The sequence below is a fragment of the Taudactylus pleione genome, unplaced genomic scaffold (genome assembly GCF_031769625.1).
Source record: "Taudactylus pleione unplaced genomic scaffold, aTauple2 ptg000021l, whole genome shotgun sequence".
Classification (NCBI taxonomy): Eukaryota; Metazoa; Chordata; class Amphibia; order Anura; family Myobatrachidae; genus Taudactylus; species Taudactylus pleione.
The window spans coordinates 11,537,539-11,564,657 of NW_028284423.1; the positions used below are offsets into that span (position 1 = coordinate 11,537,539).

A 27,119-nucleotide genomic window follows, 5' to 3' on the forward strand; every position below is an offset into this window, starting at 1 on the left:
TCTATCTTGACAAATCATTGTAGCAGAAAATCCTTACATATTCAAACAAATCTGCAGCAAGATTAGCAGTGTCAAAGGTGGGTGGATTTAACTAAGTCCTGCAGCAACATCCCAAAGGGACATGTGTCAGGATTCCCCCATAATACCAGCATGAGTAGGAAAGGCACCGCGAATACAAGATTGTATAATAGCTATAAATACTGGGATATCTACTAGTATGCCACCAAACAACTCCAAAGGAAAAAAAAAAACAGATTGCGTCTGTAGATATAGTAATTAGTGCAATAAAATGTATTAAAACTAGGGATGTGCAGGCTCGGATAGGTTCGAGTTTGCACGTGGAGTTCGGATTTTTCCCTCCAAAAAAACGGAACTCAGAATGAGGCAAAACGTCATCTTACATGGATGAACATCATCATTCCTGGACAAAAGACCAGGAATGATGATGTTCGTCCATGTAAGATGATGTTTTGCCTCGTTCTGAGTTCCGTTTTTTTGGAGGGAAAAATCCGAACTCCACGTGCAAACTCGAACCTATCCGAGCCTGCACATCCCTAATTAAAACTGACCTCTAATCCTAATGCATAATAATTAAACATAAAACATCAGTAAAATCATCAAAATTAGATAAAATAAAACAGCAATCTCATTAAACAGTATGAAGGTAACTCGCAGAGAAGCCGCCCGCGCTTCGTAAATAATCGCTTCATTTTATACGGTTTCATGAGATTACTGATATTTTATCTGTTTTTGATGAATTGACTGATTTTGTTTATTTTTAAATATTATGCAGTAGTACATTAAAATGTATTAAAACTGATATCTACATGTGCAATATACAATACAATACTGAATGTAACGCCTGATGCACACTGGGGATAACAGCACACAAAATATCTCTCTGCAACCACAATTGGAAAATGAGTTGGGTTACAGGGCAATCGTTGTCAGAAGGGAGCCATAAACGTTTCTGCAAGCTCATTTCTAGGTCTATACAGCCTCGGCTTAAAGGTTAAAGAATGCATGACCCGACATAATGCATTATACATCTGGGTTTAATTTCTATAGTATCCAATATGAATCAATAATCCTTCCGCTGCTGGAAGCAAATATCCCATCAGGTACTCACCCTTACAGGAGGGCTCCGTGCTTGTATTCTTTGAGGTCCCCCTTGAGTACTCGGTGCATCACTTGTGCCACAATTAGTAGTAACGTTGCCTTGTGCCCTTAGTGCGTTTGTGCTATTCCCAGTGCTCAGCACTGAACCAGGTTTCCTCGGCCTTTGTTTGATTCCATCCAGCAGTCTGACCAGTAGAATATTGCTGGGCAGTTCATCCACCCCACACTCCACCAGCGTCCTGCACTCAGGGCAGCGCAGTTCACTCCGGGAACTTACAATCCCCAGCAGGCAGCGCTTGCAGAACGTGTGTTGACATGGCAAGACTTTAGCAGTGGCATCGAGTCTCTCCAGGCACACTGGGCATTCTAAAAGGTCCAACAAGGCGGATTCATCCATGCTTTTATCAGCACTGTTTTGCAAGGAGACAAGCATTTGTAAAGATTCACAGTCAGACTTGGAGCTTCAGGGCTGGTTATGTTATATCCATGCCTCTAATTGTCACCTTTAATAAGATTGGAAGGAAAAATACAAACATATGTTTTAGTTAGAAATAAATCTTAAACAAATAATATACTTGTCTAACAGTACTTATAACAAGATATAATTGCTGGCCTGCTTTCTGTTGTCAGATCTGCTATACAGAACATGTTTGGAGGCATATACTTTTTTATGTAATGGAATTAGAACTATAATGTAATCTAAACAGTTATTTTTCTCTTATTATATTATAAACATGATTGAGCTTAATGGTTTGTACATATTCGGTTCAAAGCAATACATTGTTTTTTCTCTAACTTCCTTCTGTGTGTTTAGATATATGATCAGGAAGCATTATTTATTATTACACTTATCATTTGATACAGTGCATTTTGCTCTCTGGATGGAATATTGTGTTTTGTTTCCAGGGCAATGAACATATACAACTTTAGAAAACCTTGGTTAAAAAGCAAACAAGGATATGTAGGATAATAAAGCAATGAATCAGTAATAGTTATCAACAAAAGCATGTCAGCCAGACATTCCCAACAAGGCACCATGCTTTACATACTCAGAGGTACTAGACGCCTAGGTGGTGACCAGTGATATTCTGCACAATAAGTCACAATGGCCGGCTGGCAGAGACTATCCCTGTGACAGCAGTAAATGATGATACACGTGGCAGATTACTGAATGCTGCAATGTATGTATACTGTACTGATGCTGGATACTGTACAGACAGCAAAGTCTGTATCATAAACATTTTTGAGAACTTTTTAGAACCTGGAATTCTTATTTCTAGAATAGATTTGGACAAAACAGAAGCGAAATATATCCTTCCTCAATGCACACAACATCAGGGTGCCGCTTTCCAGCCAGAGCAGATAAAAGGATCTCTGTATCCCATGGTGATTCAATAGACTCATTAATAATGAAGATTACCTGAGATTTATGGTGCACATTGCTGAAGGCTGTCTCAGGCACAGACATTTGCTGCAATGAATTTATTACATATTATGGTGGGACTCAGAAATAGAGACAGTATGAGACTTTGGTGAAACCAGGCACTAATATAACACATACGCTATCATATAAGAGGAAAGGGAAGTGCAGGCCTCTGCACCAAATGTGTATGGCTGTATGCAACTTACAGCGCAGATAACTATTGGTATTAGCAGGATAATTCAGCCTAGGTTCTGTAAGTGAAAGGTATGTTAATGGAAAATACGGTAAGTGTTTTCCCGGGGTCTACATCATGTAATAAAGACAATAACGTGGGAAACATTTGTGATGGTCACAAAGTTGAATAACATTATTTTTGTATTTAAATCCTCGGTAAATCAAGTGTCACTGTCCTAAAATAATGTCCTCTAACAGTGACAAATACTTGCTTGGTGTGTTATGCCCTAGAAATAAATGGAATTACACAAGAAAACTGACAGACCTGTTTTCATCAGCAAGGATTAACATTTCACTTTGACAGATAATATGGACAATTTCCTCCAGAACAAGGCTAAAGGCCCCCATACATCAGCAATTGATTGCAGAAATCGTGCAATTTGCAATCGATTGTGTATAAAAATCTTTCCCTTTTTCAATCGATTGTGGCAATTCTGCAATCGATTGAAAAAGGGAAAGATTTTTATACACAATCGATTGCAAATGCACGATTGCTGCAATCAATCTCTGATGTATGGGGGCCTTAACTTCACCTTGTGTATCAACTGCCACATAATACTCAAAATAGCACAACATTGCATAATATCATCCAATATTTCTAAAATGGCAACATAATGCCATGTTGGGATATTGGTTGATTGTTCGACAATAACAAGGTCAACATTCAGAAGATCAACCCCTTTCTGAATGTCGACAGTCAAAAGGTTGACACGATCATTAGGTCGACCATCATTCTGTAGACATGTATTTAGGTCAACAGGGTTACACGGTCGATACATTCAAAAGAACGACATTTAACATATTGACACTAAAATGAGGACACATGGGTTTTTGTTTTTTTCTCCATGATTTTAGGGTTAGGATTAGGTTAAGAGTTAGGTTTAGGCTAATATAAATAAAAAATAAATGGATTGACATTTTAATGTCGACATGTTAAATGTTGACCTTTTCAACATGTCGACCTTTTAACCCTATCAACCTAAATACATGTCTGCAGAAAGATGGTCGATCTAATGTCCTTGTCGACCTTTTTACTGTAGACATTCAGAACCAGTCAACATGTGGCGTCAACCTTTTATACCACACCCGCCATGGTGTAGTTAACTCCGTTTAACAGCACTAACCCACAGAGTAAATAGCAGCACTACATACATACAGAATAAACCCATCAAAGCAAATCTAATTCACTTTTATTCAGGTTTACTTTTCTTAACACAGAATCAGGAGGTTTCATAAGGTTATATATCAGCATGGTTATAGGTAGAATAAATATCCACTAACACGTGTTGTATTAGTGGATATTTATTTTTCTTATAACCATGCTGATATATAACCTTATGAAACATATATTAATCACCATTTATGGCATCTTGTACTGTCTCATTTAACAGAACTTTGGCTGCATAACCACTGTAAAGTACTTACTACATGAACACACATGTACACCAAGTAATTAAAACTCCAAATAATATGAATATTAATGAATAAAACAGAACAGATTTAGGCCCTGATTTAGAGCCGGACGCAAGTGGCTGCTCGTTCGCTCCGAGCGATGTTTGCCCAACTGCGCATGCGTACAGATCGTTATACGCATGCGCGAATCACTCAGTGCGGCCGAAATTCATGTGCTCGCAAAATAGCGAATGCCTGATAATTTGAGTGACAGAAAGAGGCGTATGTGGATGGTAACAGGGGAAGGTGCTTGAAAACGGGGAGTGGAGATCCGATCGCAGGCGTGCTTAAAGGTCAAAACGGGCGTTTTATGTGTGTGCATATTTAAAACAGCAGCGTCATTGACCACGTCACTGGGTTCTTTTATAGCCAGAACTGCTCGCAAAATTGTGGTAGCAAAAACCAACCACAAGAATAGCGAGCAGTTCATACCCTGGTCGATGTACTCGATTAATCTAATAAATAGCGGACATGACGTAGGATGCGAGCGGCCAGGGGGCGTATTTTTCCAAAAAACGAACGCAAGTTTTGTTCGCTCGTTCAGACCTAGAGGCGTGAACAGACCGCAAACAGCGAACGGTTCATTTGAATAGCCACCCCTTGTTTTAGAACGAACGACCGCAAATAGCGAGTGGCTCTGAATGAGGGCCTTAATCCTCAGTGGAATTAAGTTTTTCTTTTCCTCTGTAGTTAATTATTAGACCATTCCATTATTCAAGTGTAAAAGCACCCAGCAGTGTGATAGATACAGTATAGGAGGAATCTGCACTGTACTGTCTACAGTCCACATCGTCCTATAAAGGTTCAATGAATGCTTCCAGCTAATGAAGGAGGGGGGAGAATACAGTATGGACCAGTTTGCACATCTGATGACAAGAGGTTATGGTTTTTGTGTTCATACAGTCATTGCTTAATATAGATATTTGAATTATGCAACTAGCTGCGTCTCCCTGACTTTCTCCAGTGTTAGAAATCTGGCTACTTTATACATCAGCGCCAGCGTAAAATATCAGCGATTACGGGGGAGCCTGGTATTTTTTTTTATTAGTTTACAGTATTAAATATTAGCATATATTGCTTAACATACAGAACATTATAACATTATATTGGTGTGTGTGGCGCCATGACTGCCGGCAGCCGTATCATCTGATCTCAGGAATAATCAGATATTATCCATACACTTATGATATATAGATAGATAGATAGATAGATAGATAGATAGATAGATAGATAGATAGATAGATATCTATCTATGCAGCATTTTATAGAAAGTAGAAAGTGACCAAACAATACTTCAAGTGTTAGTTCAGTATTGTAATTATCTTATTCCATCTACTGAACTGACCACAAGACACATGGTATTACTGATACTCATCAACATTATTAAGTTTAGTGTTTTTACATTAAAATCCATTTATGTAAAACTAACTGGACATTGTAAAGACAGAAAATATCTAGAGCCAGAATTTGAAAAACGTGTTTTCCTAATGGATATGCTCTAGCAGGCATAACATTATTTATTAGGCAATGTGTAAGACAGATAGGGAACCAGACATGCCAACACTGAAATAGAGACCACAAAACAACTCATACAAATAACTCACGGCCTGATTCAGCAGCGTACGCTAATGCGATCGCAGCGGCGACTATGCACGGAACGTAGCTGCAAAAACATGCTCATGCCTGCCAGAGCACAGCCAGCATAATGATGCCCACTGCTGGTTTCTCATATCTGTGTAATCTGTGTAAACATCGGGCAGTCACGTAGTATTTACAACAAGCCTGGCCAGCCGCAGACGCTGCAAGTCTCCTCACACGCAGAGAGCTCTCGTGCTGTGTATGCAATCGCAGTGGCTAATTTATGCACGCCCATTAAACGGTGTTCAAACGGACAGACACACCTGCGTTTTCCAGACTACTCAAATGTTGACAACCTGTCACTGGTTTTGCTATGGATTCCTCAGTGTGTCCGTAATCACAATGCGTTCACTGTGTGCGCACACTGCGGCTTATATGAATGCGCAATACCAAACAATTGCTCAATCTGAATCCGTAAATCGCCATATTGTACACTGCTTATTCCGGCCCTCAGAGCGGGGACAGATCTTCAAGTTAATTTATTCCATCACAAAAACAATTCTAAGCGGTAGGAGAGATTGATACTAATATATTACCCAGAAAAACCATTTAGTGCAGAAAGGGCGCTGAGGCTTATACATCATGCAGCAGAAGAATGATACATAGGGCAGCTGAGAGTATGGTGCAACAAACAGATGGGAGACACACACACAAAGAAAACCCCACTTAACAGCCATGATCGTAGAAATACATGGGGGTTATACACAGAACAAAGAGTGACATGTATACTGTACAGTATATACAGTATATCTGCCTGGATCACATTATACATTAGAAATATAAAGGTATAATTTATTTGTAATGTAAGTGTTACTATCTGAATGACAACATGTATAATAATTAATGGGTTTTGTAATTACAGGATGCCGTATTTGTTATTGCAGAATCTTTTAAAATTCTTCATTTGCTTTTGGAAATTTAGAGCAGAGATTTATTCCCCTGGTGACACCAGTACTTTATAGGCCTTTTTCACAGGATATTTCTATTTCCTTGTTACTGGAAAGCTGATTTTCTTAGATGTATTTAGATAATAGTTTACCTTGGGGACGGTGGACTTATCTAGGGGGCACCATGAAGCAATAAGGTTAAATTATTTACTGTTTTGTATTATCTTCCTGAATGGGTCAGTGGGACTGGGGATGAGTTTATAGAACCAAGGGAACAGTGGCACAAAAAAGTTTGGGAACCACGGGTTTAGATAAGCAGAATTAGAGGGCCAGGGTTCTTATAACATAATTGATACACTTTACAGCTACAATGAGGCATCCGTACTGGGAACTTGTTTGCATGGGTTTCCTTTAAGTCCTACGGTTTTCTCCCACTGTCCAAAAACATACTAGTAGGGCAACTGGCTGCTGACAAATGGATACTACTGTATTCATTTGTGTGGTAGGGAATATAGACTGGGGCAAGTAGTAATGTGACTTAGATTATATTCTCTGTACAGTGCTGCATAATATGATGGTGTCAAACAATTAATGTAATTCACCTTTTCACATGATTGCATGTTAGGTAAGAAATTATTAATTAGTAATTAATGAGAGTGTGAATATCCCATGTACTGGCAGTAACATGCCCACTATGCTCCTGAAAACCATCCTGTGACATCGCCAAGCACTAGGATGTATTCCAGCTTTAAAGATTAGTGTCACGGGATCTTTATGCCACATAAACTGCTAATTTAATTACTGCAAAAGGCATTATTGCAGGATTTACCAGACAATTAGGGAGAGGGACACATTGTTAAAGCTTATTTTATAAAAATGGTATCTATGCTAATTACAGTACATTTTGCAATGCTTTATTTTAATTAAGCAGAGCATAAACCTGAGCAGTTATAGAAAATAGATCTGAGCCAAAACCAGCACATGCCGCATCAACTGCCCATCACAAGTGCTTTCACGTATTTAACCAGTTCATTGTTAGGAAAGTGTTACAATTGTGAGTGTATCTAAATCATTTAAAAAAGCAATTAATTAATTTGTAAAATGTTTGCTCTCAGCCATCTCATTGGTGTTTTTTAAAAGTGAAAATACCTATTTATGTAGGTTGAGGTGACCGAATTCGATACTTTGAAAATATAATAAGCCTACATGCATTTAAGTAAGTAGTTGATCGATTAGTCAGTGACCAAACTGTTGCTAGATGTTACAGCATGGTCAGTTTCATGGAATGCGATGTTGAATAGTGCCGAAAATGAGTTCATTCAGCTGCGCTGTAAACCCGCGACTAGAGGTTTTCCTGAAGAGCGAGCAGAAATCCCACTAAACTAGTGCCGCCATGCTAATTGCGGGCTTACCACATGTGCTAACGGTATACAATCAGGAAACCGGCTGCCTTAATACCGACAGCCGGCTTCCCGTCTGTCATATCCCAGCGAGGGTGAAATGCCGGGCGTCTATATCTAGATGCCTGTCATTTCACCGATGCCGGGAGACAGGCGTCCGGCATCACGATCGAAGGAATGCCAGGCGCCGCCAGCGGACAGCCGCGGGGGGGGAGGGTTAGGTTTAGGGCACCCGGGGGGGACTTAGGGTTAGGCACCCCCCTGGGAGGGTTAAACTAGGGGGAGGGAGGGTTAGGCACCCCCGGGGGGGACTTAGGGTTAGGCACCCCCCCGGGGGACTTAGGTTTAGGCAGCGGGGAAGGGGGGGTTAGGGTTAGGCACTTAGAGGGGGGATTAGGGTTAGGCACTTGGGGGGGAGGTTAGGGTTAGGCACCCCTAAGGAGGGTTAGGGTTAAGGAGTTAGGTTAGGTTAGTTTATACTTACCTTAACGACGATCGGGATTTCCAGCGCTGTCGGGCTTCCGCTGCCGGGAACTCTGCTTTTGTGAGGCCAGGCACTGCCGGGAATCGAACCGCTGCTGCTATTTCAAGTCTTATGATCGCTAATGCAGCAAAGTTTATAAACCATGTCCTAATCTTGCATTGTTTTGTACTGTAACTCATTTGTTTATGTAAAGGTGGGTACACACCTGACAGACATATCTGTAGATGATGGTCGTTCATACACACTGAACGGCCATCATCTGCTTGTGCCATCAGGTCCCAGCGGCCGGTTCGGGGGCGTGCCCTGCCCCCCTCCTCGCGGCTGCCGCTGTGTGTGTATGGGCGGTATGCCAACTGCCCGTCCACACCTGCCTATGGACAGATATATCTGCAGACATATCTGTCCATCGGCTGTGCAGCACAGCCAATGCAATATGTCAGTGAACGACAACGTTCACCGACATATCGCGGGTACACACTGGCAGACGTGCAGCAGATACATTGGCTGATCAATTGATCGGCCAATGTATCTGTCAGTGTGTACCCAGCATTAGACACTGCAGAACGGCCAGGATGATGGTCGCGATGGTCAAGACCATCGTGACCATCGGGCTTGCGACGAGACCCTTGTGGTAGAGTCTCGTGGCCGCAAGCCCCAGAGAGCTTTTGGTTCAAACAGAGCCGAAAGCTCTCCCACTGACATCACTTGTGATGTCAGTGGGGCCGCCCCCAAACGGTAGGCGTTCTCGTGGGAACGCCTCCGTCTGGGCAGCCACCCCCCCCGACCCGCCCACCAAAGGGGGCGTGCTGTCACTCAACATCGACAGCACGACCCCTTTGGTGCGAGACCCGGAGCGATGGATTGTCCGTCACTATCCGGGTCTCACGCATGCGTACGATGGAGCTGGCTCTGTCGTGCACATGCGCTTAGGCCACCATCGACCCGGTTGTGAGCGCTCAGCAACCGCGTCTGAATCAGGCCCTAAGTATAGATTGCTCTCAATCACTTAAAATTATCTGCATAATTGTCAAAAATCAAATATATTACACAATGCTGCAAACAAAGATACAAACTAAATTACTATAATGCAGACATAAATTAGAGAACGGATAACTTACTAACATGCAATTCGATGCTAAACTTGCACTGGACAAGAAACCAATCGGCTTTTCTTCTGTGTAGTACAAATTAGCCAATGACAGCAAGTGTTTTTTGCGTGGCTAATATTAAATGCATTTTCCTGAACTATATATAACTATTCACTTGAATGTTTCTGACAATGGATGTCAGTGTTCAATGCCCAAGATGGAATACTACCCTACCGGGATGGGTATGAAATCCCGGTCAGAATACCGACAGTGGCATCCTGACAGCCAGAATCCCGACACCCATAGAGAACGGTGAGTATTTTTCTAACCCCTACCCTAACCCTAACCCTCTCTCCCCGATGCCTAACCGTAACCCTCCCCCTAATGCTTAACCTCCCCCTAACACCCCGATACTTACATTCGGGATGCTGGTGGTTCAGGATACTGGTGCCGTGATCCCGACCTGTCGGGATTTCGGCGCCGGTATTCAGATCGTCGGCATCCCGCACGCCGGGGTGCTGACTACATCCCTACCTCACAATGAATCTTTACATTAATGCCTTTGTGGGAACCTAAGGATACAATGGAGTCAATACAAAGAGTCATAACTTTATTAAGAGGTAAATATTGTAAGCAGGGCCCTGTTATCTCATTTGAATGCTCAGTCTCATTTTATTACTTGTTTGTTACCAATAGTAAAACACTGCGCTACACACTCTCCCTATATAAAAAAAATGTTAATGAATAAATGATAGTTATTGCTTACATTAGAAGCCACCACACATTTAGTACAACCCTAAAAGTGATCTCCACCTTCAGAGAATTCTGTTTTACAGATAGATTTATTTTCACAGACCTTTGATCCTACAATGTATAATTCCTGTATGTACATGGGATATAATTTCATTTACATAACCGATCTATTGTTTTATCTAAAGACAACAAAACTTTTTAAATATGGTGTAATGATTAGCGTTACTGCCTCACAGCACTGAGGTCGTGGGTTCGATATCCACTATGACCCTAACTGTGTGGAGTTTGTATATTCTCCCCGTGCCTGCGTGGGTTTCCTCCGGGTACTCCGGTTTCCTCCCACACTCCAAAAATATACTAGTAGGTTAATTGGCTCCCAACAAAAATTAACCCCAGTGTGCATGTTGTAGGGAACATAGATTGTAAGCTCCACTGGGGCAGGGACTGATGTGAATGGCCAAATATTCTCTGTAAAGCACTGCGGAATATGTGTGCGCTATATAAATAACTGGTAATAAATAATAAATATGGCTAGACATGAAATCTGTAATGGTTCACATCCCCCTTTAAATCACTTATGGTGTATATGTTGCGTCAAATAGTAACTCCCAAAGTCAGCTTCCCAAACTTCGCCATTACGGTCCAGAATTTAAGGATATCTGTGCTAGAGTCCAGATGGTTAAATCAAATTGACTGAGGTACTAATTAAGGCACCTGTGCTTAAGCATGGATAGCCTTAAAACTTGGACTGTGATGGCAGAGTTTCGGAACATCTGCTCTAAAGGTCCCCATACATCAGCAATCTGAAAACCACAATTGAACAATTTGAAGATTTATTGCCCGATTTTAGGATTTCCCAATCTAGCAATGTTCGCCCATACATTACAGATCTTTTTCAGTGATTTGCAGATCGATTGCAGCAAACACAGATCTGCCAATCTTGAAAGGCCGATCATTTTACTGGTAACGGTCTGCAAATCTGCTGATCGTGTCCATACACTCGCAATTTACAGTCCCAATCCATCTGTGAAATCCAACATTTTGGACAATCTGATTTAACAATTCCAATCACTTTTTGGTTGCAGTCTGCAATCTGTGAAGCCCATACATTGCAGATTTTTATATAGAATCGATTGCAAATTGCAGAATTGCCACAATCGATTGCTGATGTATGGGGGCCTTTTGTTAAATATGCCAATAAAGAAATAAAAAAATAAAAAAACACAAGGTAAAGGTAACATTTTTTATATGCACAGATAAGATGACTCTTTATTTACATGGAGGTATAGTAGACACTGAACCCCATGCGTTCACTACTTGGCCTGAATGCAAATAAACAGTTAGAAACATGTTGAAAATGGCAACACGAACGCCCATGACCACAAGCGCAAATCCTAGTGGGTGTGGGATTAGTGGAAACAGTATTTTCCATTCTCATAGGTCACTTACATGCTTTTACCAGTGTTAAAAAAGCAAACAAAAACATATATATTGATGTCAGTCGGTAAAACCTTTAAAAAATTAAGTATTTTCTCATCTTATAAAGATAGCAGTATTATTTTACATATTTAACACAGGGATAAACTGTTCTGTTTAGGTTATTGTTATTCCGTACAGTCTTTTGACTTAGCCAAACTATTCACTTGAACATTTTTGTGGATAGGCCTCACAGCATAAGATAGGAATTTCAGTTGAATTTCCAACTTCTCAGCCCCCAGTGGATATCACTGCAACCCTTACACAAGCTGAGAGTACTCTGTAGTGTGATATTACACATTCTTAGGTAACAAGTGATGGAACAGTCATGAACATGCCATGCACTGGCTCAGCGATTGGTACCAGAAGATGGGATGGGGGCAGGGTATACAGAGGCACAGCTTCAGCTCAATGACTAGATAAATGCATTTAGCTATCGGTTTCCATGGTAACCAATGGAAGGAAGAAGGATTCCTATTGCCAGCCCTTCCTGTGTGGAATAAAAAGACCATTATAACTACTAAATGCAAAAATCTGGATGAGAGGGGAAGCTGACAGCTGGAATCCCACCCTCTGAGACTGACTGAGAGGACAACAATCTGCTGATAGAACAGTGAGACTGGCCTGCTGTTTAATAGCAACATTTCAGATAACTTAATACTTTGCAAAACATTGTAGCAAACAGAGAAGTTTATGTTTAACTTTGCAACTTCAGAGAATGACTGTAGGGATGGCTGAACACTGACTGCTTATTAAGATGATTTTCACTGATATAGGTTGCAAGTTACCTGCCAGAAAACTTTATATATGGTACATCTAATAGCTAGTATAGCCTCTCACATGGTGTAATACTTGGTGGAGGGCTATTCTGCAAATTCATGTCTATTCCAGTACTTCTGATCACTGCAGCTGTGACCTACTACAACAATCTGTGTACACTAAGATCTGCATTAACACACAGGAAATCACCAGGACTCTGACAAATACTCAGCACTGATATATGTCCAATGAAGTCACTGCTCTTGTAGTGATTAAAAGGTACATACCAATAACAGCTTATACATGTTTTACATACAAATCAGACTCACTATTCTGTACTCCTGTAATCAGACTCACTATTCTGTACTCCTGTAATCAGACTCACTATCCTGTACTCCTGTAATCAGACCCACAATCCTGTACTCACTGAATCACAGAGGACGTGTATGTACATGAGTACACATAACCATGAATACACACTGTAATTGCTGCATTCAGTTAAATAGCTCTTATGACCAGAGCAGCTTCATATAGTACAGTACATGTGTGCTGGATAATTATCCATCTCTATCCTCGGTTACCGGCTGTCAGATGTAACAATCCCAGCTCTATAACTCCTATGGCAGAATGTGGACAGTGCAGCAGGGTGCACAGGAGACAGCACTGACCTGCACGGGGGGAGTCCAGCGCTCAGCAGACACTACTGCAGAGTATGGGCAGAGGGCTCAGCTTTCCATGGAGGAGATCACAGGATGCAGCAGGAGAGGTGCAATAATCCCAGGACAGGATGGGTGCAGTGAAGAAGGCTCTACTGCAGCCAGTGCCTTTGTCCCTGCGGCAGTATCTGCGAGCAGCACAGCCTGCTGTCTGTGTGTATGTGTCTCTTCTCTCCCAGGGACTCTCCCCCTCCTCCTCCCTGCCATCCGACAGCAGCACTAGGCACGTCACAGCCCGGGGTGGGAGAGAGGGAGGAGGAGGAGACACTCAGGGTGGGGAAGTGATTGGCAGAGGAGGGTGAGAGCTGCTGGAGGTGAATGTACTGAAAGCAAGGGGAATAATAAAGTAGGGATCGTTCATTCATTGGAAAAGGACTACATACAATACTGCTGGAAGCATACAGCAAACATTCCCCACGCGTGACTGGTGGTGGCATCTGAGTAGTATTGCGGTGCCTGCTCCCGGCTGCAAAGAGGGGGTTACCTTGATCGGGCATTTCCTTTTAATTAAAATGTATCATTGAGGTTGTCTCAATTATGCACACATAATAAATAAATAAATAAGTGTGTGTGTGTTTGTGTGTGTTACATTATGTAGTACTAATTGTATATATACAATTAGTACTACATAACAGGGTTCTGCAAAATGAAAGGCTTCAGGTGTAATGACTGAATACAGTAGGACAGGATGTTAGAAATTTAGAGATGTTACATACATTCATACTTTCATGTGAGGAAAGATCCCTCCCACCCTCTCTGGCTCACGCATCATGCCCCATTGCCAGCCATTGTGTCTCTTGCAGAACGTGAGTGCACAGACATGATCCGTTTGTCTGAGGCCAGTGATTGTCTCCCCAGCAGCGCCCCTGGCAGCAGTCAGTTGCATCGCTATTAGCCAGTGACCTTTCACTCTGCCCCCAGGGAAAAGACACTAAATAAGGGCTCCCCACCCTCCCCCTCTCGCCACTAACCCCCAGCAAATGGGAGAGAGATTGTGTGTGAGATATCACTTGTGCTTGAATGCACAATTCCTGGGCTCTGAGAAAATACATATTTATTATTAAAATGTAGCTGACTATAAAAGCAAAGTGTGTAATAAACTCAGTGTTATGTATGAATGTATTATGGTTACCGCATACAGCTGTAAGTAAGGGCACACGCGAGTTTCATTATTTAGCAATATGTATAATAAGATATGTTTGGAAAACAGCAATGCTAGCAATCACTAATAGCAGCAGTGGGTAGGGTGACACTGGATATAATTGGTTTTCAGTGTCAGAAGCACTTCAATGCGTTTTACGAACATTAGAAGCATAAAACGTATATATATATATATATATATATATATATATATATATATATATAAAATATACAGGGGGTATAAGGTCTGAGTGCATCAATATTATGTAGCATGACATTTTTATTTGGTTGTGCCCAATTGTACTTCTGATCAGTGGTGTAAATCCATCCCAGACGCTCGGAGGCAAGTAATAATTTGGTGCCCCCCCCTGTCACAGCCACTGACACTGTAATGTAGCAATTCGTATGCATACAGGCTATAGATAGACAAAGGCAGCAGCTGATGGTCTGACATGGAGCTCTCCACTAGTGTATGGTGGCTTCTCAGGTGCCGGGAAGGGGTGCCATTTATTGGGCAGCTGTGACGGTACAATCCGGGTACATAGTTATAGCTGTAAATTGTTTGAATATGTTGTGGACAATGGAGGAGGTGCCCCTTCAGAGCTGGAGCCCGGCGGCAGGCGCCTCCATTGTCTCCCATAGTTCTGCCCCTGCTTCTGATATTTTTTAGGATCCAATGGAAATATGAAGAGACTCCCATGGGTTTGCATGGCATGATAGTGATAATTGTGACGGGATACATCTTTGCAGATTACGGCTGAGGAGCAGGACAGATGTATCCGCGCTGTAGAAAATCCATGCTAGTTACAGAAATGCTCCAGATTCTGCATATTGTTTGCGTCACATTATTTTAATCAATTTTATAAAACATAGACATGCACAATTGTGTCATCTGACGTAAAGGCAAAGCTATTTCCTTACTCTGATCACTATATTTACCCCTTTCAGACTGACAACCTAGGAAATACACGTGAGTTTCCTGGGTCTCTGTCCCCGACCCTGGTACTGAGTAGGGTCGAGGACCCAGGTAATTTCTATGCACATATTGCAAAAAGCCAGGTCGAGGCGCGTTCACATTCACAATGCCACAAAAAGCCTCTGTGTGACAAACATGAAGAGGTAGTATGTATCAGAATACTATGTGTAGAACGGCAATCTCGCTCACAGATCCCCCAAGCCGCAGCATGACTGACATTTTGCAGCGTTCTGGGCACGTAGCGGGGTGTGTCTGACCTGCGTTACCAGCTGAAGCTTACTCAGACTGGCCGGTGCTGCCGCCATCGCAACGGTGAGCAAATAGACTTGGGTCACTATTGCTGTCAGGAGGCTTCCTATAGATGCTTCCTGCACTATTTAAATATTTACTGGACATATTGCACAGTCGCCTCCTTGAGGCTGTGCACTACCATTCCATATCTGTTATCAGGCCCTAACACAGATATCCGTCTGCAGGTCATGTTGTGCACATCTCTGAGGTTAGAGTGGCCCCTTCACTATGCTGGATTTCATAGCATCCATCATTATCAGTGTTTACATGCTCCGCACATGCAAAAGATTCATCTGAAAACAGTCATATTTACATGTATGCACAACTCTGCATAGGCCACATTTCCATCAACACAAACTTAGTCTATGAGCCAATGCCCCATTATCACCCAGTTACACCCCTGTATCTGCAAGCAGAGATGCCACTAGGAGGGGAATTCAATTAGCCCCGATTAATTATCAGGGGATAAAAAGGGAGGTAGCCTCGAGCTTTATCGCCCGAGGCTATTCAACTAGGCTCAATTTTCTCCCGATGCCTGTGTTAACTAGAGCCGTAACTAAACTTTTGCAAGCCCGAAAAAGGGGGGTGGCCTCATGGAGAAGGGCATGACAAATCTGATTTGTTTCATGCGATGTTGAAGGGGTACCAGTCCTGTTGTAACACTGTTATCCAGGTGTTACTGCCAAATACAGTGTACATCCAATGGCTGCAGTGATGATACACAATAATTATGCAGTATAACTTACCAGCTCTAGATGAAGGAGAGCGCTGGGAAAGCTGCACCTGTTCATCTGTATAGCTGTACACAAGCCTGGAGTCAGCAGTGTAGATCACAGAGTGAAGATATAGAAAGAGTGATGCTTGTAGTGTATATGCAGCAAATATCAGCGGCGGGGAGGTCCATGTATATACCTTGCGCCGACAGATGAACTCATCAGCAATGGAACTCAAGGTGTGCTGCAGTTGTATCGCAAGGGGGGTGCGGGCCGCACCCAGGTGTCACCCGCCAAGGGGTGACACCAAAGTGCCGACTCCTCCAGTGACAGGAGCCGGGTGCTGCACTGTAGCATTACATGCAGCACTCAGCTCCTGACACAGTGAGGGAGCCAGCACTTCACACAGAGTGGTCCCTGGGGGTAGTCCGCATCTCCTGGACCTCCGGAGTGACTAAAACGGGGGTTTGAGCCACAAGGCCATGTCGCCTACCTGCGAGGCTATGCCCCCTTTTTTGCAGGCCCTCGCCGAAGCCGCGCACACTACAACCCTCCCCGAACCAAAGTCACCATAGGGAGGGACGCCACTGGTGTGCTGGTAATCAGAAATTGTGGGGCAGATAGCTCCATGTCTAAGGTGTCAGCCAGGAGTTTCCGGGGATTAAAGAAAAATAATCTACAAGTGAGAATGATGATAAACAGAAAATGTACAGACCTGAGCAGCTCCCCCTGCCCTGCAGTGCACTGTGCCGTGGCAAATGTTGCACCACCCTAGTTACGGCCCTGGTGTTAACAGATATTAAATGAACAGGTTAACGTGTGCTAACTCAGGCATTTACCCCAGAATCCGTGATAAATTCACGGATTCGGGCGTTTCCGTGGCTGTTATCTCCGGATAACAACACACTTGTCGGGGATTTATATTCGGGTCTCATGAGACACAAAAAGAAATCCCTGTAATTTGGGGCTAAAATAATCACGTTCTTGTGTGTGACTGCCCAGAGTACGTTATTTCATGCAGTCTTCTCCTTAGCGATTTTTGACACATCTACTTATATCCTCTCTCACTTATTGGGATATACAATTAGGTGTGGGGTCAAGCTTCAGGTTTCATGCATGGAGCTATTTAATGAGCATTTTCCCTGCACGGTAAACCATTGGTTAACATAGGCTAACTCATAGATTCCTCGCAAAGTGTTGGAATATATGGGCTTTCCTGTGTGTCAAAGTGTAGTCTGCATTTTAACACAGATTTGTTCATCCTCTGCGGCTTAGCTTGTGGGTTTCCCTAAGCTAATTGAACTGAGAAGTGCATTCAAGTAGCTGCAGGGTAAACCCCGTGCCTAATTGAATCTCTCCCTTTGTATCACTTGTGACTTTTTATCAATGTGTTTTGCTTAACCACTCAGCTGGCGTGGTCGCATGCGATGCGTCCGGAGCCAGAAGTGTTTCATCTAACAAGGTTGCATCACATACGACTACGCCACCCTGCTGTATCCCCTGGCTTTTGCTGAGGATCTTCTCTGACTCCCAGGACCCCTCTGCATGCTGATATGGATTTCTGTGACTGCTGACATCACTTCCGCAATCACGCCCCAGAATGCTGTGCGAACAGCATTCTGGAGCGCATGCATCGGGGACCAAAGTGCAAGCAAAATAACTAAAGGTGGCCATCTGCGACGGATCGTTGCGATGCAGGGATGTGATCAGAAATTTCCGATCGCCCATCGGAAGCTTCCAAACGCCCACCATCGATGTTCTGTGATCCGTCGCCGGATCGCAGACATTTGCCATGTTAAATGTCGGCGAAGTGACGATCACGATTATAAGTTTTTGATCGCGATCGTGAAATCGTCAAAATCCAACATGTTGGATTTCTGCGATGCCGGGTTGCAGCGTCGCGGGATTGTGGCAATCCATCGCAGATGGATGGGGCCCATTAGTTCCCCCCACCAACTACTGTTTGGCTGATCTTTGCAAATGCAGAGATCAGCTGCAGCAAGGGGGTCTGATCACCATCCCTGGTAATGCTCAAATATATGCCATGAAATGCTGAATCTTACCAACTACACTTGAAGCCTAATTCAGAGATCTACACAAACCCGATGGTTCACTTAAATTTCCGATTTGTTGATCTGTGCATGCGTAGGATCTGTACTGCGCATGTGCAGATCTCTGTCTCCGATGACTGTCGCAGTGCCCTTTAAGTCGCAGCATGATTGACTGTTTGGGGGCAGAGCGGGGATGGCAATGGCATCCCAGAAAACGGGACTGACACGGATTGATTGGAATGGAAAACACAGCTTCACAGACCCCGGCAGTGTGAAAATACAGTAAGCTGAGGGTTACTCAGAAGCCCAATGTTCACACAGTTGATCTGATGCTTTGTCTCCGGATGCAGCAGCGGATCACAAAAGCATGCGGTGGGCGTCTTTCTACTACAGGCGCCTCCTGCTGCTTTTACATACTTTTGCACACCAGCTGCGTCCAAAGATGCAGCTGTTGAGCATTTACCAATCATCTCTGAGCCAGGCCTTCAGTGCTGTCTTATGATGACTGCTGCACACACATTTTGAACACAGAGTAAAAGATTTTGAACATATTTTGAATGGGTCAGTTGTGTCCTATACATAATGTGATAATGGCAAAGATCCACAAAAAGTGCACTTTATTTGGAACATATACATAAATATCCAATAATTGATGAATACATGTGCAGAAATAAGTTAAAATAAATAGAAGAAAGGTGTAAATAAAATCTTAGTGAGGACTAAAGTGCATATTTCTTGAAATCATTTTTACATTATGCTCCGTAAATTAAAAAGAAACCTGTAATAACTGTTAGAAAACAAAGAAACAAAAAAAGTTGTTTGTTAAAATTACCAATGCCTAACACTTTTACATTTACTAAGTTTCCACCTCATAATTAATCATGGAAATCATTTGTTCCCTTGACAACCTTCTTTTTTCCTTAAATTAGAGTTAATAGAAACAGCCGTTTTAATTTTCCCTTTCCTGCAACTAAATTCTCTTATTTTAATTTTCCCTTTCCTGCAACTAAATTCTCTTAAGATCACCTACCAAATTGAAATAGTATTTTTTTTTAGTAAACGGTGAATAATCAGATGTATGCATAATAATTCATAACATTTGCTTTACCGCATTATATAAACTTACGTTTAAACAAATGAAGGAATAATTTAGAAATTACAGTGACACAAATTAAGAAAAATAGTGGTTTAAAATTGCAGCATAAAAACTAGAAAATACATGTACCTGTCTGATGGCCCTTAGCCAGAGGTGCTTTAAGAGAGGAGGGGGTCCGTGTGCTGGCTCCGTTTGGACCCCCTCCTTTCCGGCGGTGCATGCGCAGATCTTCGGGAAAATGGCTGCGTTGGCCATTTTCTTGGTAATTTCTGCAGTCCTTTGGTTTGCGTACATCTCCGATATTTTGGGGTCTGCAATTGTGCAGAACATGTCCTTGTGATCTTGCTCACGGATCCCCCATGCTGCGCATTTGGGGGCAATGCTGTGGCGTTTGGGGGGTGGAGCAGGGGAGTGGCTGGCCAGTGTTCCCGGAAACTGGTGCGTGTTGCCCCCGTTTTCTGGGAGGGACGAGGCCAGGGTCTGTGTTGGTGGATGCAGATTTTCTGTCCTTGCAAGCTGCCAGGAACTGGCCAGACTGAGTAAAGGGGCCTTATGCAAATTCCGCTGCAAACTCCCCTTGTGTACATCTGTGTGGCCAAATCTGCAAGTACTGAGACATCCACTTTTTAGCACCCGTGCACGTTATAATACTGATTGGTGCCTCCTTATATGCCACCATCAGTCAAACCATCAAAAATTGCACTAACCCATTTGGCAGGTGCAGTTTCTCCACCTGACCACGGGCTCCTATGCTTGCGACTGTGCCGCTGTCAACGCAGCCGTTTGCATTGACACATCCGCGACACTCCAATAATACGGCCAGTGAGCGGAACATTTTTGTGTGCATTACTTGCCAACCCCCAGGAATGCCCATCACTTTTTCCACCACATTTCTGAATCTATCACAATAGCACCTTTGTGCGTACACTCTGTGTAATGTATGCGCCGTAGGCGTTTTCAGAACTTTTCACACATGCGCAGTTGCAAATAATCGCTCAATTACATGAACATCTGCATTGTGTGCGGACTCAGAATCAGGCCCAACATTGATAACTTTATTGCTGTGTGATGTTACTGGCCAGAAGGTGCGTTCACCAGACTGTTCCAAAGGCATTTTGCAGCCATCGTGCTTGTGCCAGAGAAGAGAAGAATGGTAGACTGTGTGCCACCACTGCATGACTATAGTGGGAGGTACTGTAGGCTACAGTACATACCGTGTCTGCTGCAGCTTACATAATAACATAGATTTACAGGCATATTCCCACAGCTCTATGATGTACGCACTAGCTAGTTAATTATTTAATGCTAGTTACTTGACCAAATATCACACTATTTATAAAGGTCATGTATGTGAGAGGACAGCAAAGAAATGTGATTATTAACATACCCATTCACTCTACACATAAATCAGCCATAGACCGTATTAGTGATATCCTTCATGCAGTGTACAGAAGCACTGAGGTGACAGGAGCACTGTACACAAACTGTCTGCTCTGTGTTGCATATAAAAGTAGTACTGAAAAGTAATCCAGTAATGAATCATACTTTGCTATACTTCCATTCCAAATGGCCTGTTTTTGCTAAATGCACATGGACTTTTATTCTAAATTTCTATTTTCAAACTGTAGTAATCCATTTGTCAATCCAAGTTATTCTTTCAACAAGAAAGCAACCCATAGTTTGCAGGAATCTATGACCTGCAAACTGGATTTGTTCTAGGGAACAGGATTGCCACCTAGCAACAGCAGGTGGGTTAGGCAGCAAGCCTCCCGAATACTCTGGGGCAGAGGAAAGTGAAAGAATTTTCACTACTTCTGCCCTGAACATTGAGCGGTGCACACGCGGGTCATGAGCACGCCCACGGTCATGTGCACGTGCACAGGCACCGCTGGTAAGATTTTTCGGAAGCTCACTGGTGGCAAACCAACCCCAAAAGGGATAGTGGAAAAACACAGGTAAATCATAAGCTTAACTGTCTCTGCACTCTAAGGGGTAAATTTACTAAAGTGAGAGTTTTTAGAAGTGGAGATGTTGCCCATAGCAACCAATCAAATTCTAGCTATTATGTTCTAGAAGGTGCTAGATAAATGTTAAGTAGAATCTGATTGGTTGCTATGGGCAACATATCTTCTTCTAAAAACTCTCACTTTAGTAAATATACCCCCAAGTCTGTGTTGGAAGACTAGGACACAAGTGATTCCCAACCAAGAAAAAAGTTTATTGAACTTTAACAGATATCTCTTGGCAACTGCTTATGCAATGAGATCGGAACTGGAAAGAAATAAAGAAACTGGAAACGGTATTGGTTGCGACTTTCTGGAACAGAATTAAACGTTGGCTGTTAGTCTATCTGGCTGTTAGTCTATTTCTGGTCCTTATTGGTGGCTGCTTGAGGATTCTTTGGGTCCCTTCTTTGGGTCCCTAGCCATATTTGAGCACATGTAACTTAATTAGTACGTCAGTTGTTTTGATTTATCCATCTGTGCGTAAGCATGGATATCACTAAAACCAGGACTGTCAAGCTGGGTACACACGTAAAGATTTTCTGTCCAACCATCCAACTAGTTGATTGGTTGGAATGAAAATCTGGTAAGGTATGAAAGCAAATGACAATCAACAATTTGCTCCCAAATACCAGAAAATGGACAAAAACTGTTGTTTGAACAAATTGTTTAAATCAAATATTTAACAAACTTGTCTGACGACCAATTCCATCTGTTTTCTGGCATTTAGAAGCAGTTTGCTGTTCATCAGTTACTCCCATATGTTACCAGAGTTTCATTACAACCAATCAACTAGTTGGATGGTTGGACAGAAAATCTTTACATGTGTATGTATGTACCTTTAGTGTGCCTTGAGGACCGAGGTTGGCAATCACTGTTTTAGGATAATGTGGTACCCTGTAGGAGTCTGTGCTAACTACGGGTCTGGGACGTGTATAATGGTTAGTTCAGCTCCTCTGGCAGCTATGGCTAGAGCTAACAAAGATGCAAATTTAAGGGATAAAATTAAAATGCTAGAGTCTGTTTCCCATGAAGCCAGGAAAGAGAAGAAAGGCTCAATGTCCCAAGTATATATGTGAATATTTTGGAACATATATGTGAATATTTTGGAACTATGGGTCTAGAGAGATATATGCCTCTTAATAAACGTAGGTATAGCTTGTTGGTCGTTAAGTTTGGGATCATAATCGCTAAAGCGGAACCATATGATTTAATGGTAGCTAAGCCTAACTCGTACTTAGAGGCTAGGAAATATATAGCTAAATGGAATAGTGAAGACTGGTGGGAGGGGTTTGTTTTGGATTGCCAAAGGTTAAATTCTTTAATGGTTGTACAATATCTAGGAGGCATTGATTAGGGCTTTTGTGGGTGATGCTAGAGCTACATCTGTTAACAGCCTAGTAATATTGCCATCCACATACATTGGGGAAGTGTTTCTAACAGGTCTGGGGTCCCCTGAAAGCATTCCTGGGATAACCCTAGGGGAATTTTCGGACCTATTCGCAACTGGTTGATCAGAGTAAACCAGACTCTGGATGGCCATATTGGGTTTACTACCACAATTTGCGGTACTCTGTCCTCCCTGATTTTTTGTAAGACTTTCAGGAGTAGGGTGGGGGGAGGGAAAGCATAGGGGCAAGTCAGATCCGTCCAAGGAAAGGACATTGCATCCATCCTCCACATCCCTTTTGTCCATATTCTGGAAACAAAATGTTGAATCTGAGCATTCGTGGGACTGGCAAACAGATCTATCTGTAATCTCCCAAATGTGTGAACTATTTTCTGATAGATCTGATTTTTCAGTGCTACTGAATCTAGGGAGATTCTTTTTCGGGATAGGGAGTCTGCTAATTTGTTTAACTCCCCTGGGACATAAGCTGCGACCAGGAGTATGTCTCTCTAGACTGCCCAATCCCACACTTCTAACGCATCTTTGCATAGGGATGTTGACTTGGAGCAGCCCATCTTGTTTATATAGGACACTGCGGTCGTGTTGTCCAGGCATAGCTGGATACAGACCCCTGTAAGGTGACTGGGGGCTAGAGCCTTTAGGGCTAATTTTGCTGCTCATACTTCCAAAATGTTTATGAACAAGCGGGATTCCTCCTTTGACCAGAACCGGTTGATTTACCACCGGGCGCATGTCCGGCGGTTGAAATCCCGACAGCGGCTTCCCGACATGGGTGAAAATCCCGATCGTCCCTAAGGTAAGTATTGACTAACCTAATTCACTCCCCTAACCCTCCCTTAGGGGTGCCTAACCCTACCCCCCCAGTGCCTAACCCTAATCCCCCCTCTTAGTGCCTAAACCTAACCCCCCCTTCCCCGCCGCCTAAACCTAAGTTCCCCAGGGGGGTGCCTAACCCTAAGTCCCCCCGGGGGTGCCTAACCCTAACTCCCCCTTCCTCTAGCCTAAACCTAACCTCCCAGGGGGTGCCTAACCCTAAGTCCCCCCCAGGAACTTTAAACCAAACCCTGCCCCCCGTGGCTATCCGCGCTCGGTGCCCGGCGTCCCTTCCATCGGGATGCCGGGCGCTGGTCTCCCGCTGTCGGTAAAATGACAGGCGTCTAGATTTAGACACCTGTCATTTAACCCTCGCCGGGATTAAGCAGTCGGGAAGCCAGCTGTCGGGATTAGGTCCACCAGCTTCCCGACTGCATACCCTTTGACCAAACGCCCCTTACTGCTTTTTCTTGTAAGAAACCTCCCCACCCTGTTAGGGATGCATCTGTGGTGATCGTCATGCAGGGAGGGGGATCTAAGAGGGGACAAGGAGGAGGAGTGGAACGAGTGTTCCATTTGGACAGTTCTGTTTTTACATTCCTGGAGAGAAATATGGTGTCTGTCCAGGAATATCGGGTGTAAATCAAAGTTCTTAAGAGGCGTTGCAATTCTCTGCATAATAGCGGAACATGTCGAAACCCTGGAGACATCGCTATCATTTTCTCAATGATTGTTGCTAATGTATGGAGGGTCATGCTGTGGTTTTGGGAAGTTTTTTGAATGTCATCTTTTGTGTATAACCATTTCTGTTGTGGAATGACTAGAGAGAAAGAATGGGTGTCTAAGTTGAACCCTAAAATTGTGATGGACTTAGTGGGAGTCAGTACTGACTTGGGATATTTAGCATGAAACCCAGGTTTGATAACAGAGAAAGGGTTAAAATCCTTGTGCTTTAAAAGGGTTTTGTGGTCTGCGTGTACCAAAAGTATGTCGTCTAGGTATATTATACATTGAACTCATTGCTGGTGCAGGTGAGACACTACCGCTTTCATCACCCGTATAAAGGTGTAGGGGGCGGTGGAAAGGCCAAAAATCATCACTGTTCACTGATACAGAATCGTGTCTCCAATAGAACCTGAGGAGACATCTGTGATTTGGGCGTTTTAATAGAGTGGAAATCTTCTTTTAGGTCTATTTGTATGCAGAAGCAAACTTTTGTGAGAAGGTAAGGAATGTCTGACATGCCTTACATGCGAAACCTCTTTTAAATATTGATTCAAAGCTTTGACATTCAGGACTGGTCTTAAGGAACCATCCTGATTTTATAGGAAACAAAAGGCTGACCCAGACCTTTACTGCTGGGTTTGCCAATTCTATCTTCCCTATTTGTAGGACCAGAGTCAGTACAGTACATCATCCAACAGAGGACTGCAACTCCTTGAACAAGGAGTATGAAATGCCTGGTGAGGGAAGTGGATTAAAGGGAGGTTTAATCCTGACTGGATTATTTTTAGCAACCATGGTAATTTGTTGCCACTCCGCATAGGATTTTTTTAGGGTTTTGTGGTGAAGTGAGCATGTGTGTGGACTTACCGTAACCGCGGCCTTGTCTGGCATTGTTACATGTGCCTGAGGACGATTCTCGAGGGGTAACATGGGATCTTTGCATGAAACCTCATTTCTGGGCTTTCTTGTGCCTTGAAAATCTTGGGTCGGACCCGTGGCACTCGGAGTCTGACCCCCCTGACGAAAGGGCCTCCTGGGAGGCTCATTCATTTTTTAATGTCAGAAAAATGATTTTCTAACTTTGTGGCGTATTTTGACCACCTCTATAAACTGTAGGCCAAAGAGGCTGGCATCTGTAAGGTTAGGGAATTCCATGGATTTAGGAGCAAGGTGTGCTAGACCTGCACTAGTTAATCACCTAGATCTTTGGATATTAGTGATGTGATTAAATGTTTGACCTATGATAAGAGTTGATCTGCTAATAGCCTTAAGAAGAGCAAGCTTAGATGCCACCAAAGAATCAAGGGTACCACCGGACTCTGCCTCTCTCTCTGCTTTATCCAATACGAAAAGTAGAGGGCCAGCTGCGTCTGCTATTTTATATTGGATCGTTCTTAACATACAATCCGTGGGGTCATTGTGTCTTTTCTCCCCCACTATAGAGGCCAAAGCTGAGTCAATGTTAGGGGCAAATAGAGCAGGTACATCTAGCAACCCCATATAGGAGCGCAGGACTAATTTATCTTCCCTTATAATAGTTGCTCTATAGTCAAGCTGCACCTCTGAATTGCTCTTTAGGGGCCAATGTGTGGTATATAATTTAGACGGAGGAGTTTGCCCCGTTAAAGCTACTCTGGCCATCTACACGTCACTAAATTCCCCATGCTGTGAAGAGGCAGAGGTTCTTGTTATCTCCTCTGACTCCCAGTCTACAGAGGAGGGTTGGCCAAAATGACTAGAGGAAAGATGTGGCTGTTCGGTAGGTGACCCCTTATACAGACTGCGGGTCCCTTCATGCTGCCAGCTACGGACAGATAAATTATACTGGCCGTGGGCAGAAGTATTGTGCTTGCTCCGAGCACTGGAACATTGCCTGCTACGGGCAATTCCAGGAAATGGGGGAATACCATCTGAACAGGTGGCCCTGGGGTTAAACTTAAGGTGTGTCCACTAGGTGATTAAAATGAGCGTTTTAACGATAACAACATCGTTACCATTCAATCGCTCATTAATCATTTACAAATCAGGCAATAAAATGTTGAAAACGACCAGGGATGCGCGGTACCGCTGGTCGTTTTCGACATCAATCATCGCCTGAACATGCCGGTCAATCAGCCGATAACATCAGATTGTGCAGGTTCAGGGATGGAGGGTGCCTGTTCAGGGAGAGAGGGTGCCTGCACTGAATGACATATCGTTCAGTGTAGGCATTTACAGGATGAGGAACAACTGTACGGTTACAATCAGGGCCGACGCAACATGCTCAGCAAAGCCTGCATTGCAGGGAGGCGCCAGGCTAGAGAGGCACTCTCCCTGCCTGCTGCAGCTGAGTTTAGTGTTGCTGTTGAGGCTGCCTCCCCCTGGCCGGGTGCCTTCCCCTCCTCCAGTCTCCTTCCCACCTCTCTCTCCCCTCCCTCCCGTCTCCTTCCCTCCACTCTCTCCTATCTCCTCAGAGGCAGACATGTCACAG

The 27,119-nt window shown here is 43.3% G+C and overlaps 1 protein-coding gene across 5 annotated transcripts in view; it reads right to left on the reverse strand.

Moving 5' to 3' along the window:
- Positions 1 to 27,119, reverse strand: part of SH3RF1 (SH3 domain containing ring finger 1) — a 301,996-nt gene that overhangs the window by 233,622 nt on the left and 41,255 nt on the right. For 4 of the 5 annotated variants that reach the window (XM_088448450.1, XM_088448447.1, XM_088448448.1 and 1 more), the window contains exons 1-2: positions 13,382 to 13,633; positions 1,130 to 1,622 (exon numbers count right to left, since the gene is read on the reverse strand). In XM_088448450.1, coding sequence (XP_088304576.1) covers positions 1,130 to 1,552 — 423 coding nt within the window. In that variant the 5' untranslated portion in view covers positions 1,553 to 1,622; positions 13,382 to 13,633. Of the gene's footprint in view, positions 1 to 1,129; positions 1,623 to 13,381; positions 13,634 to 27,119 lie in introns of those variants that run through there. The other variant, XM_088448446.1, reaches the window with a different exon arrangement.